This window comes from Octodon degus, unplaced genomic scaffold (genome assembly GCF_000260255.1).
Source record: "Octodon degus isolate 3935 unplaced genomic scaffold, OctDeg1.0 scaffold00021, whole genome shotgun sequence".
Lineage (NCBI taxonomy): Eukaryota > Metazoa > Chordata > Mammalia > Rodentia > Octodontidae > Octodon > Octodon degus.
In genome coordinates this window covers 13930024-13941631 of record NW_004524597.1, presented here as the reverse complement: position 1 = coordinate 13941631, position 11608 = coordinate 13930024, and the positions used below count along the sequence as shown (strand labels likewise).

At 57.5% G+C, this 11608-nt stretch overlaps 1 protein-coding gene across 1 annotated transcript; it reads left to right on the top strand.

Moving 5' to 3' along the window:
* Positions 1 to 647: 647 nt before the first annotated feature.
* Scarf2 (scavenger receptor class F member 2) lies at positions 648 to 9843 on the top strand. The gene is made up of 12 exons (XM_023711421.1): positions 648 to 684; positions 3023 to 3113; positions 3220 to 3278; positions 3408 to 3509; positions 3709 to 4228; positions 4328 to 4546; positions 4667 to 4795; positions 5572 to 5675; positions 5759 to 5876; positions 6064 to 6179; positions 7309 to 7461; positions 8140 to 9843. Exons 1-12 carry the CDS (start codon positions 648 to 650, stop codon positions 9009 to 9011), a joined length of 2520 nt encoding a protein of 839 aa, XP_023567189.1. The 3' UTR covers positions 9012 to 9843.
* The last annotated feature ends 1765 nt before the right edge of the window (positions 9844 to 11608 follow it).

The following is an 11608-nucleotide window of genomic DNA, read 5'->3' as shown; positions in this document are numbered from 1 at the left end:
TCCAGGAGAGAGGAGTGTGCGCTCACATGGTAAAACCCTGTATACCTACTGTGTGTCAGGCCTGTGTCTGTGCAGACACAATAGTTAGAGACCAATGCCCCTGTAGTACCCTTGTGTCTGTGGTAGGGGGAGACTTGTATCCCAGAAAGCAAAGCAAGTGAGGCCAGCTATTCAGTAAGACCTGGGACCCGAGGGCTGGGGGTATAGCTCAGTGGTAGAGTATTTGCCTATCATTCAGGAGACCCTAGGTTTGATTGTTGGCACTAGGAGGGGAGCAGGAAGACAGCACTGAGTAGGGGATGCGTTAGGGCAACCTGGAGAGATCCACTGAAAAGGTGGTAAGTGAGTCTAGGCCTGCAGGACAGGAAGAGGGAGCCAAGTGGGTGTCTGGGACAAGGCTCCAGATTCAGAGGGCATGTTGGAAGCATAATAAACAGCCTTGGGTTGTGCCAAGCCCAGGAGAACAATGGTGGAGGAGAACAGGGAGCGAACCCAAGTGGGCCACAAGGGTGCTGCTCACTGTCATGTGGCCTTGGGCTTCATGTCTGAAGCAGTGGGACCCCAGGGGCTCTTGCACAGAGGACGGGTGGGATCTGACTGCCAGGTGGCAGACACGCTGGGAAGCAGCTAGGAAGTCAGGAGGCACCATGGAGGTGAAAGGTGGCTCTCCAGAGGCTAGTGCAGGTACGGGAGACTCAGCTCCTCTCTAGTAGTTTGGAAGAGAAAGTAGGTGTTTTTCTCTCCGTGGACCTGTTGGGGGTCTGGTACCTCCTGAGTCATGAAAGGACAGGTGTGACTTGAGATGGAGAGGCTTGGGGACCAGAGGAGATCAAGAGTTCAGTTTTAAGTAAGTTGGGTATGCAACTCCCATGACTTCTCCCTGTAGTGACATGGTCTGGGGGCAGTTGGATTTGAAAGTCTGTCCTTGAGGGAGAGGTGCCCATGGAGGACCCCAGGGCATCGTGAGTGACTGATGGAGCCTGGTGAGCTTCTTGAAGGGTCCAGTGTAGACAGAACAGAGGAGGGGAGAGATCAAGAATAGGGACAGAAAGCAAAGGAGAAGGGTTCTGGGGGCAGAAGAATGGCCAACCAAGTGTGGGGTCACAAGTAGGGCCATGGCACAAAGAGAAGCTTCTTTTCATAAACTTGAGAGAAAATAGGTCAGTGTGAAGCACAGGTATGGGGAGGGAAGATGTCTAGGACGGGAGAAATCACAGTACACAAGGTGGCTGTCTTTCATCACAGTGCTATTAAGAGCTTTAGGGGCAAGACGGGCCGGAGGGCACAATGGAGTTGGTGGTGGAACCGACCAACCAGCATTCTTGGAGGCTGAATGATTACAATTGATCTCAAGTTGAAGCCCAGCCTGGGCAATTTAACAGTTTAGCAAGACTGTGTCAGGAAAAAAGTGAAACTCTCTAGGGCCAGCCTGCAGCATGTTGAGCTTGTTGCTGGAGCCTGAGTTTCCAAGGTCTCACTCCACTTACAGAGCAAGTGTGGGACCTGCACCCCACCCCTGGCCATCTTTTACTGCCTCACCTTCATAAGATCTGGAGTTTGTGGGTTTGCATGGCCTTGTCTGATACCTGTTCTTGGAAGGAAAGGCTTCTTCTTAGTGAACCCAAATGCTCTGTGTCCTACTGGTGTCTTACAGCTGTGCTGTAAAGAGACCTGGGTGTACACTGCACTGGGAATAGCATCAAATAGGAGTCTGGCTTCTTGAATTCTGAGCATGGACTGGAAAAGCAAACAGTAATGTAAACCACAGCTACAGTGGAGCTTTTAGTATGTCCCAAACATTGTCCATATCTTGGCTTTCTTAATCCTTCTTCCAAACCCACGGGCCCTGTTCTATAGCTAGGGAGCCTGCAGCTCAGAGATGAAACTCCATGCCTGAGGTCATCCAGTAGTGGCAGTCCTAGTCATCAAATGCAGTTGCGTGTGACCCTAAAACTAGCCATAGAGCCAAAGCTCCACAGACGAAGCTGCCCGGCAAAGGGGTTGGTTAGCACTTCTTGCGCCAGATGAATTTCCATCAGGCCTTCCTGCACATGGGTTCCTCGAAGCTCCTAGGTCAGCTGGATGAATGGAGACAATAGGAAGAGGAAAATCCAGACTTATTTTATGTTCCAGTTTTATTTATAGAGAATATGTTGGACCTGTTCCCCCAAATTTGGATTTTATGGGTCTTTCTCTCCAGGTCCTAACTTTGGCCTGATGGATAACCAAGCTCTTATAGTTGAAAAGGGGCTGCCCTGGGAAGTTAGAGCCCTCACCAGGGTGTGGCTTTTATCTTGGGCTGGGGAATGGTTGGAAGCATCTTCTGTAGCCTGGGTAGGCATGTGCAGGGCATGGTATGGGCCTTTTGCAGCTTTTTCCTTTGGTCTGTCCCACCCCACCAGGGTCTTCAGGATCCCTCTCAAATCCTCCCACCACCACATCCTGATTTTAGATTTGGATGCTTCTGAGGATGCATACTCCTTTTCTGTAAAGTGTGAATGACTGCTATATTCCTGTAGAACATTCTTTTTTGGTTGTTGTTGTGGGTGGTGGTGGTGGTGGAACCAGGGATTGAACTCAGGCTCTTGCGTTTGCCAGGGAAGCACTTATTCCACTGAGCCATCTCCCCGGCCCCAAAGAACATTCTTTTAGGTGTAATGGGACTGTAGGAACACCTGTAGTGTCTTAGATACTTTCTCATTGCTGGGACAAAATATTCAGGACCCATGAGTTAAAGGAGGAAAGGTTTATTTTAGCTTACTGTTTGTAGAGATTTCGGTCCACAGTCAGCTGGACTGACCATCTGGCCATGTCCCCCATCCTGAGAGATGCTCTAGACCTCTGTTTCAGCAGGTACTCAAGGCCCAAGGATCTCTCTCTATCCCTCAAGTCATTGCTGCTCTTCCTGAGACTCCTAGGGCCCTCTTTTTGCAGGCCTGGTACACAGGAGGGCCCCAGGGAGTAGGTGGGATAGGGGTGGGGGTGGGGAAATGCCCCGTTCCCTCTGCACCCACTGCCTGAGTGCTGAACTTGTGTCTTTCTACTGCACCAAGAGTCTCCCACACCAGCTGTAAGGCCACAGTAACTACCACCTCCCAGGACATATCTCAGAGGTATAGCAGAGGCAGGTGAGAGGGGAGCCGAGCGTGGTGCCGGCTGGCCCTGGGTAAGGGTAGGGGAAAAGCGTGTCAGACTCTGCCATCCTCCTTGTGTTCGCAGCTCCCAAGTGCCCACGTGCTGCTCTGGTTGGAGACAGCAGGGGGACGAGTGTGGGATCGGTGAGTGGGGAGCCCCAGGGGGTGAGAGTGGAGATGGGGGAGGGGGAGGAAAACACCCTGGGCAGCTCCAACCGATCTGTCTTGTGCTAAGCGATCTATTTTGTCCTGAGCGATCTGTCTTGTCCTCAGCGGTGTGCGAAGGCAACTCCACGTGCTCAGAGAACGAGGTGTGCGTGCGGCCTGGCGAGTGCCGCTGCCGCCACGGCTACTTCGGGGCAAACTGCGACACTAGTGAGCCTGGGGTGGGCCGACACTGGGCATGGGGCGGAGGAAGTGGGGAGGCAGTGGAGAGCGAGCGAGGGCTGGGGGTGGGGCGAGGCCTGATCTGGAGACTGAATGACCCAGAAGGCCGGTACCCTGAGGCGTAGATGGGGTGCGTGCTGAACGCCGCCCACGCAGACACCAACTTCCCACTCCCTCCTTCCTGCAGAGTGCCCACGCCAATTCTGGGGCCCCGACTGCAAGGAGCGGTGTATTTGCCACCCTCACGGGCAGTGTGAGGATGTGACTGGCCAGTGCACGTGCCATGCGCAGCGCTGGGGCGAACGCTGCGAGCATGCATGTCAGTGCCAGCATGGCACGTGCCACCCGCGGAGCGGCACTTGCCGCTGCGAACCCGGCTGGTGGGGCGCACAGTGTGCTAGGGCATGCTACTGCAGCACCACGTCGCGCTGCGACCCGCAGACGGGCGCCTGCCTGTGCCACGCGGGCTGGTGGGGCCGCAGTTGCAGCAATCAGTGCGCCTGCAACTCTTCGCCCTGCGAGCAGCAGAGCGGCCGCTGCCAGTGCCGAGAGCGCACTTTTGGTGCACGCTGCGACCGTTACTGCCAGTGCTTCCGAGGCCGCTGTCACCCAGTGGATGGCACGTGCGCCTGCGAGCCGGGCTACCGTGGCAAGTACTGTCGCGAGCCTTGTCCTGCAGGATTCTATGGCCTAGGCTGTCGCCGCCGGTAAGCTCAGCGTCTCCGGGAGGAGGAGAGGGAAGGGCAGGTACCCGTGGGGGTGGGGAGGCACATCCGGGTCCCACTTTGCTTCCTGACCCTCCCTAGGTGCGGCCAGTGCAAGGGCCAGCAACCGTGCACTGTAGCAGAGGGCCGCTGTCTGACGTGTGAGCCTGGCTGGAACGGAACCAAATGCGATCAGCCATGTGCCACCGGCTTCTATGGCGAGGGCTGTGGCCACCGCTGCCCGCCTTGCCGCGATGGGCATGCCTGCAACCATGTCACCGGAAAGTGCACTCGCTGCAACGCAGGCTGGATTGGCGACCGGTGAGCAGCTGGTGCCAGGTTCTGCACAGACGTACAGCCCCATGGGACTTTGGGGATTGTTCTGTGGGCTCTGGTTCTGTTTGCCTCCACTTCTGCTGACGTTTCCTCCCATGTTGTAAGGTGTGAGACCAAGTGCAGCAATGGCACGTACGGAGATGACTGTGCCTTCCTGTGTGCTGACTGTGCCAGCGGCCACTGTGACTTCCAGTCAGGGCGCTGCCTTTGTAGCCCTGGTGTCCACGGACCCCAGTGAGTTCCTTGAGTCTCAGAAAGGGAAATGGGATTTGCACCAAAAGCCAAGGGCTCCAACTGGACCTCACGGTCCAACAAAGCAGAACCCAGGGCTGGGCTGTCACCTCAGCTTTGGTCACTTACTCCAGCTAAAGACTGACCACAGACATGTTGGAGCCTGTGCTTGTACCTGAATCTGACGATTTACTCAGCCTGTGGTCACTGGGCTCCTGAGGTTACCCAGAACTGGTGCAGAGGAGCAGGGGTCTCCACTTACAGTTAAGGGTATGATTATGCAGCCCTCTTCCTATCCACGCACAAATCAGTCCCAAAAGGATTGCGGCCAGGTGGCAAACACTACTGCAGATGGTGTTGTTTTTTTTTTTTTTTTTTCTTTCTTCATTTTTTGGATTTTAGGTAAGGGTCTGCAGGGTGTGATCTGCCTGTTTACAGTCTCTCAAGAGCTGGAATTATTGGCTTGCACCACCACGCCCAGTCTCAGTCGCCCTCTCAGAGCGCCCCGGAGGCAGGGCCGGCACAGCAGGCCTGGGGATTGAGCCCCCGACCCCTGTGTCTTTTTGCCAGCACTTTAATCCGTTGAGCTATTTGGCCGGCCCTGGTGTTCATATTTAAATCTAAAACACGGATCACTCAGTGTGTGCCCGCCCGCAGTGGGGGGAGGGGGCGGGAGGGTGGCCTTCAGAGCCTAGAGAATAGAGCTAGGTAGTGGGAGCCAGAGAAGGTGGCATGGGGAGGGGCTGCAGCAGCCTGCGCTGACTCGTGTATCCTTGCAGCTGTAACATGACATGTCCACCCGGGTACCATGGAGTGGACTGCGCCCAGACCTGCAGCTGCCACGAGGACTCCTGCGACCCCATCACGGGCGCCTGCCACCTGGGTGAGTGGGAGAGACAACGTGTGTTTACGGAATGCAGGAGGTGTGGGCACGTGCTCTGACCCGGTTGCCCTCCGCCCCCGCAGAGACCAACCAGCGCAAGGGCGTGATGGGCGCGGGTGCGCTGCTTGCCCTGCTCCTCGGCCTGCTGCTCTCGCTGCTCGGCTGCTGCTGCGCCTGCCGCGGCAAGGACCCCATCCGCCGGTGAGGCCCGACACCGCTCCGGTTCTCCGGGTTCTCCGCGTGGTCCAGGATGCACGCTCTCGCGGCCCGGGTCCCGCCTGCCCCTGGGCAAGGCCCCGCTCCTTCCTGTGTTTGGGGTCCCGCGGAGCTCGAAGCGCCCCAGGCCTAGTGCGCGCCCCGCCCCCTCGCTCAGGCCCTGCCCCCGCAGGGAGCTCTCGCTGGGAAGGAAGAAGGCTCCGCAACGCCTGTGCGGGCGCTTCAGCCGCATCAGCATGAAGCTGCCCCGGATCCCGCTGCGCAGGCAGAAGTTACCCAAAGTCGTAGGTAAGGTGGAGCTCCGAGGCGACATTGAGGGAGACACCTACCAGCGGTGCCGAAGGCTTTGGGATAAGAGTGTGAAGGAGTATCCGGTTTGGTGTAGAAGTGGTAGAATTTTGAGGTTTGATTTGCATGGGTGTGGGATGTGCGACCAGAGGGAAGGCTGGGGGATGCTGCTATGGATGAGATTAGGGAGGAAACCAGGAGTCCTAGGTGTGCGGGTGGATACAGGTGCATGCGTAGGAAGTGTGGGTCCTGAGTGATTGCATCGGTTTTCTGTAGACTGTGTGGAGTTCTAGGGCCCAAGCTTTAAGTCTGTTCTATACACCCTGGTGCAGTTATAGGGGAATGTGTGGGCACAATGAGGGAATTCTCTGGCCCCAAGGGGATCCCTAGCAGTGCCCTGACACCTTCCTGGAAATTGGCAGGCTGGTTCCTCACCCCCTGCCCAAGGACCCCTGGAGTGGGGGTCTGTGTTTCTCCTGTGTGTGCTGAAATCCAACCAGAGTGAACTTTCTCTTTTGATCTTGTTTCTGAAGACTGAGTGAGGGTAAAGAGGTTCAGACTTGGGAAATAAAGGAAACAGCTAAGAAAACGCTTTGGTCCAACCAGTAGCAAGGCATTTGTGAACATAGACAGGTGTGGGGGCTGGTGCTACAACCCATCTGTGGAATGAAGACCAACCAGCTCTGGGATCCCTGGAGGCCAGGCCAGGGTTTGGGGTACAGGCTGCTGAGATGGATTAAGCCAAAGGGCAGTCTTACTACTGTATAACTGGGCTCAAAAATGCTCCAAGGCTCCCCAGGCCCCACAAGGCAGGGCCTGAAACATGGTGTGGAGATCCTGCTGGCCTGTCCTAGCCAAGTGTCCTCTCTAGGCCTCTCTCACCTTCCCTTAACCCTTCAGCCCAATCTTTTCTAAGTTCTGACTGCACACACTTGCACCTAACCCTCTTTCTTTAATGGGGTCACTGTTACCTATTCTCCAGACCTAGTCTGGTGTCACTTTACCTGTGGCATTTCTTGTCCCACCTACACCCTTGGGGTAGGACTGGTCTTAATGTACTCCCTGTACATTTGGCCAACGAGGGCAGAAGCTGGGGCAAGGCAGGGACCCTGGTTCACTCCTCCTCCAGTGGCCCATCACGACCTGGACAACACACTCAACTGCAGCTTCCTGGAACCACCCTCAGGGCTGGAGCAGCCCTCACCATCGTGGTCTTCCCGGGCCTCTTTCTCTTCCTTTGACACCACAGATGAAGGCCCTGTGTACTGTGTCCCCCACGAGGGTGAGTATTACCTGGTTTGGGCAAGTTTCCAGTCCAGTAAAAGGTCCCCACTACGAGATCTATGCTAGAGGTGGGAGCACAAAGCATGGGAAGTAAAACCATGGTAATGCTGTTATATGGATACTGGTCACAGAGTGGCTGCAGAGCTAGACTTAGCACAGCTGTCCCATGCTGAGCTGGATGGTGTGACGACTAGTTACTGGTCAACTGCACTTCTAGATGAAATAAGGCAGGGAAGTTTGTGGGCCTAAACAGGGTGTCACAGAGGCAAGAGGAGTGGATCCAGAGAGTATGAAGGCACACCTTTGCCTGCAGCCTTGGGCCCACAAACAGAAAGGAGCCAGACTGGTTGGGATGCTGGCCTCTTTTTCCCCTTGCTTCTTAAAGGATAATAGGACTGGGGAATGTTGAGGCATCATACTTGATGGTGGTACCTGAGGGTGGTGGAAAATGGGTGCAAGGTCAGGCCCAGCCTAGACTTCAGCCCAAGAAACTGTCAGCCCTCACTCCCCAGCTTACCTAGGGCACTAACTTATAGATAGTGCTATGAATGTGCCCTGGGCAACAGCGACAGGTTGGGCCTATGTAGAGGAAAAAGAAAGGTGAAGGTTTGCACCGGGAGGTTGGACCTTCCAGCGCTGTTCTGGCAGTTGGTGACCAGCTGACTCTGCTTGTCAGAGGCTGCAGCCGAGAGCCGGGACCTGGAGGCTCCCTCTGCTTCTGCAGAGGCGCCGGCAGAAGAGGCACCTCCGCTCTCCGCGTCCTCCGACAGCGAGCGGTCGGCGTCCAGTGTGGAGGGACCAGGCGGGGCGTTGTACGCACGCGTGGCTCGGCGGGAGGCCCGGCCGGCCCGGGCTCGGGCCGAGGCCGGGGGTTTGTCGCTGTCGCCATCGCCTGAACGCAGGAAGCCGCCGCCACCTGATCCCGCTACCAAGCCCAAGGTGTCTTGGATACACGGCAAGCACGGCGGCGCTACCGCGACCCAAGCGCCCTCACCATCCCCCCTGGGCTCTGAGCCTGCACCAAGCCCCAGCAAGAGGAAACGGACACCCAGCGACACGTCGGCGCGGCCCGAGGAGCTCGGGAGCCCCCGGGCCCGCGACACGACCCCCCGGGCCCCGGGGCTGGCCGAGGAGGTCCCGGCCCTCATCGCGCCCTCACCGCCCCGGGCCCGAGCGCGAGGACGTGGGCCTGGCCTGTCGGAGCCCACGGACGCCGGTGGTCCTCCGCGCAGTGCGCCCGAGGCCGCCTCCATGCTGGCGGCTGAGCTGCGCGACAAGACTCGCAGCCTGGGCCGCGCCGAGGCAGCCCTGGGCGCGCAAGGTCCCCGGGAGAAGCCGGCGCCACCGCAGAAGGCCAAGCGCTCGGTGCCGCCCGCTTCGCCTGCTCGCATGTCCCCAGCGCCCGAGGCCGTAGGGCCCGAAAAGGCCGCGACCAGCGCGCCGGCGCCGGAGACACCGCGGAAGAAGACTCCTATCCAGAAGCCACCGCGCAAGAAGAGCCGGGAGGCAACGGGCGAGCCCCCAAGGGTGGGCGCGCCCACCTTGTAGGAGCTCGGCCCCGCCGCTCCTGCAGCTTCCCTTGGCTTAGCAGCGTTGCTTGCCACCCCGCGTTCTGCAACCCTGGCATCTCCCGCGCGACCTGGGCACAGGAGACCTCCCCTTGGCCGAGGCCCCCAGCGGCACGGCAGGAGGTTGTGTCTGATTGGCTCCAGCTCCCAGCAGCCGCTACTTGGTTGGAGCAGCGCTCAGGCGGGAAGTACCGCATCCCATTGATCCAGGCCTGGCGCTTAGCTGGCGGCTCTCTCCCCATTGGCCGAGTTTGGAGCTCTCCGACCACCCACGTTTCATTGGCCAAGACCAGATGAGTTCTGCCTAGAGACCACCACTTCTTGTACAGTATTTGGGACTACCTTTTCATTGGCTGAGGCCAGAAGCACTTCTCGTGTAAGCTACCCCCCATTGGCCAGGGCCTGGTGCCTCCTGGCGGGAGGGTCCCTTCCTTGGTAGTAACCCCAGGCTACTTCCATTGGTCGGACTCCAGGGCATCTATCTGGTTGATTGCAGCCTGGGGAGGAGGGCTGGTCCCTGCTCTTCAGGGGGCTCAAGGTGCTCCTCAGGGGGCTCGGTGCTCCTCGACTGTCCCACTTCTTCCCCTCCCTGGCACCCCAAGCTAGCCTCCCTATCCTCACCCTCAGCTGTCAAGCTGGTATTGATAGCCTCCCACCACCCTGTTCGCTATGGAACTCCCAGGGGTGACTCCAGTGGCCTGAAAAGATGTATTTATACAGCCCTGGCAGGGCTGCTTACACTCTGTTCAGGGGCCCCAGGATGGGCTCCTCTTGGCAGGGCCTTGGCCAAAGCTTCTTAATAAAGTGCCTTTCTTTTTCCCTTCTGTGCTGTGATTACTACCTGTCTGCAGAGCTCTGGCAAAGATATCCCCTTAAAGAAACTGCATGTGATTTCTTCATGCCACCACAGGTTCACCTAAGATCCCTGGTGGTCTCTAAGGATCATGTGGAAAGTGGGCTGTGCCTGACCTTCGCTGATCTGTATCAAAGTTATAGGCCCCTCCCTTGTCTTGCCCAGCCTGGACTGGCCACCTGGGAAGAATGGCTCAAAGCAGGTCTGAGCAGGGAATCCCTCGATGATGGGGAGCCACGGGCAGTGGGAGCTGCCTCTGTGCTGCACCTTTCCCACAGGCTGCCTCTGTTGAACTTGGAGGTCAGAGCTGTTTGGGGTGGGCCAGAGGCTGGGGCCAGGGGCCAGGGGGCTGTGGGTGCAGCCTCCAGCCAGGCCTCATCTCGCACAAACAAGAAGGTCTGCCTGTGCACAGAGCCCTGCTGTCCCCCTCAATGGGCTCCTTGTCCTCAGCCGGAAACTCTTCACTTGCCTGCCAGAGGCAGAGGGGATGGGGAGGGGAGCCTCCCCAGCAGGCTGGAGCCCCTGCCCTCTGCTGGCCATCCTGCCCTCTGACCGGCTTCCATCTGTGACCCTTTGTTCCCCAGCACCTCCACTGCCAAAGGCAAGCTTCCTATGTGAGCTTCCCAAGCCATGTGCTTTAATCTTTCCCTGATTCCAGATGTTTACTTGGGTTCCACAAGCTCTACTTGGGCTCCTCCCATTTCCCTGCCCATCTTCTTCTCCCACTCCCCTATCTTTTGATGCCCAGCTCAGCCAGTTCTGCGAAGATCCTCCAACCCATTCCCTACACCTGGTCTGCAGCCCAGAGCCCAGCTGGACTGTCTGACTAACGCTGCAGTACTTGCAGCCTTTGATCCACCTTGGTCAGCTCCACAGGGGCTCAGTCACCCGAGCAAAGATGGGCATCCTGCTTCAGTGGGGGGAGACCTTAGAACAGCTGGTGGGCACACAATCCCTCTGTCTGATTCTCTCAGGCAGCACGTGGAACACAGACTGCCTGTCTCAGGGCCACATTGCTTCCCTTGGGCTGGTTGGGCACCCTGGCAGCAGTGGCCCTGTGGCTGGCTGGGTTATGATCTATTTAGGCACCAAGCCACACTGGCTGCTGGGGTTGATGACACAGGCTCAGAGTCAGCCAGGAGGGAAAGAAGGCAAGATGAGCCAGCAAGAGCAGGACACTGACTCTAGGGGGAGGCAGGAGTGCGTAGTACTCTGGTTTAGTCCACACCTTTTCTTGGTTTGGGTTTTATTTTTTTTCTTGTTTTGTTTTTGTCTTTTTGAGACAAAACAGGGTCTCTCTATACAGTTCAGGCTGGCCTTGAGTTCACTTTGCAGCCCAGGCTGATCTCAAACTCAATGATCCTCCTGCCTCAGCCTCTGGAGTGCTGGGATTATAGGCATGGGCCACCACACCTGGCTGGGTCACACTGCTTCCATGCTATGTGCCCCCACAACAGAACCATCATACTCCGATGCTGCTGCTCCCTGATCCTCCAACCCCCAATTCTGGCTCTCCATCTCCTCAGCTTGGGCCAGCATGATTTGAGGAGACCGGGGGATCTTAGCTACCAAGCTTTCTTGGGGCCTCTTCTCTCCCTGCACCGGAAGCCTGTCAAGCATCTGAAGCCCAGCTTGCAGAGTTTCTGTCTAGGTACCTCACAGAGCAGGGACCCCTCCTCTCCCAGCATGCAGTCTCCATTGCTCTCCCCCCACCCCAGAAAGGT

Coding starts and splice junctions, on each gene's coding strand:
- Scarf2 (XM_023711421.1), top strand. CDS start 648: ATGGAGGTGAAAGGTGGCTCTCCAGAGGCTAGTGCAG. Junction 685..3,022: donor CTCTCCAGAGGCTAGTGCAG/GTACGGGAGACT, acceptor CCACTGCCTGAG/TGCTGAACTTGTGTCTTTCT. Junction 6,180..7,308: donor GAAGTTACCCAAAGTCGTAG/GTAAGGTGGAGC, acceptor CTCCTCCTCCAG/TGGCCCATCACGACCTGGAC.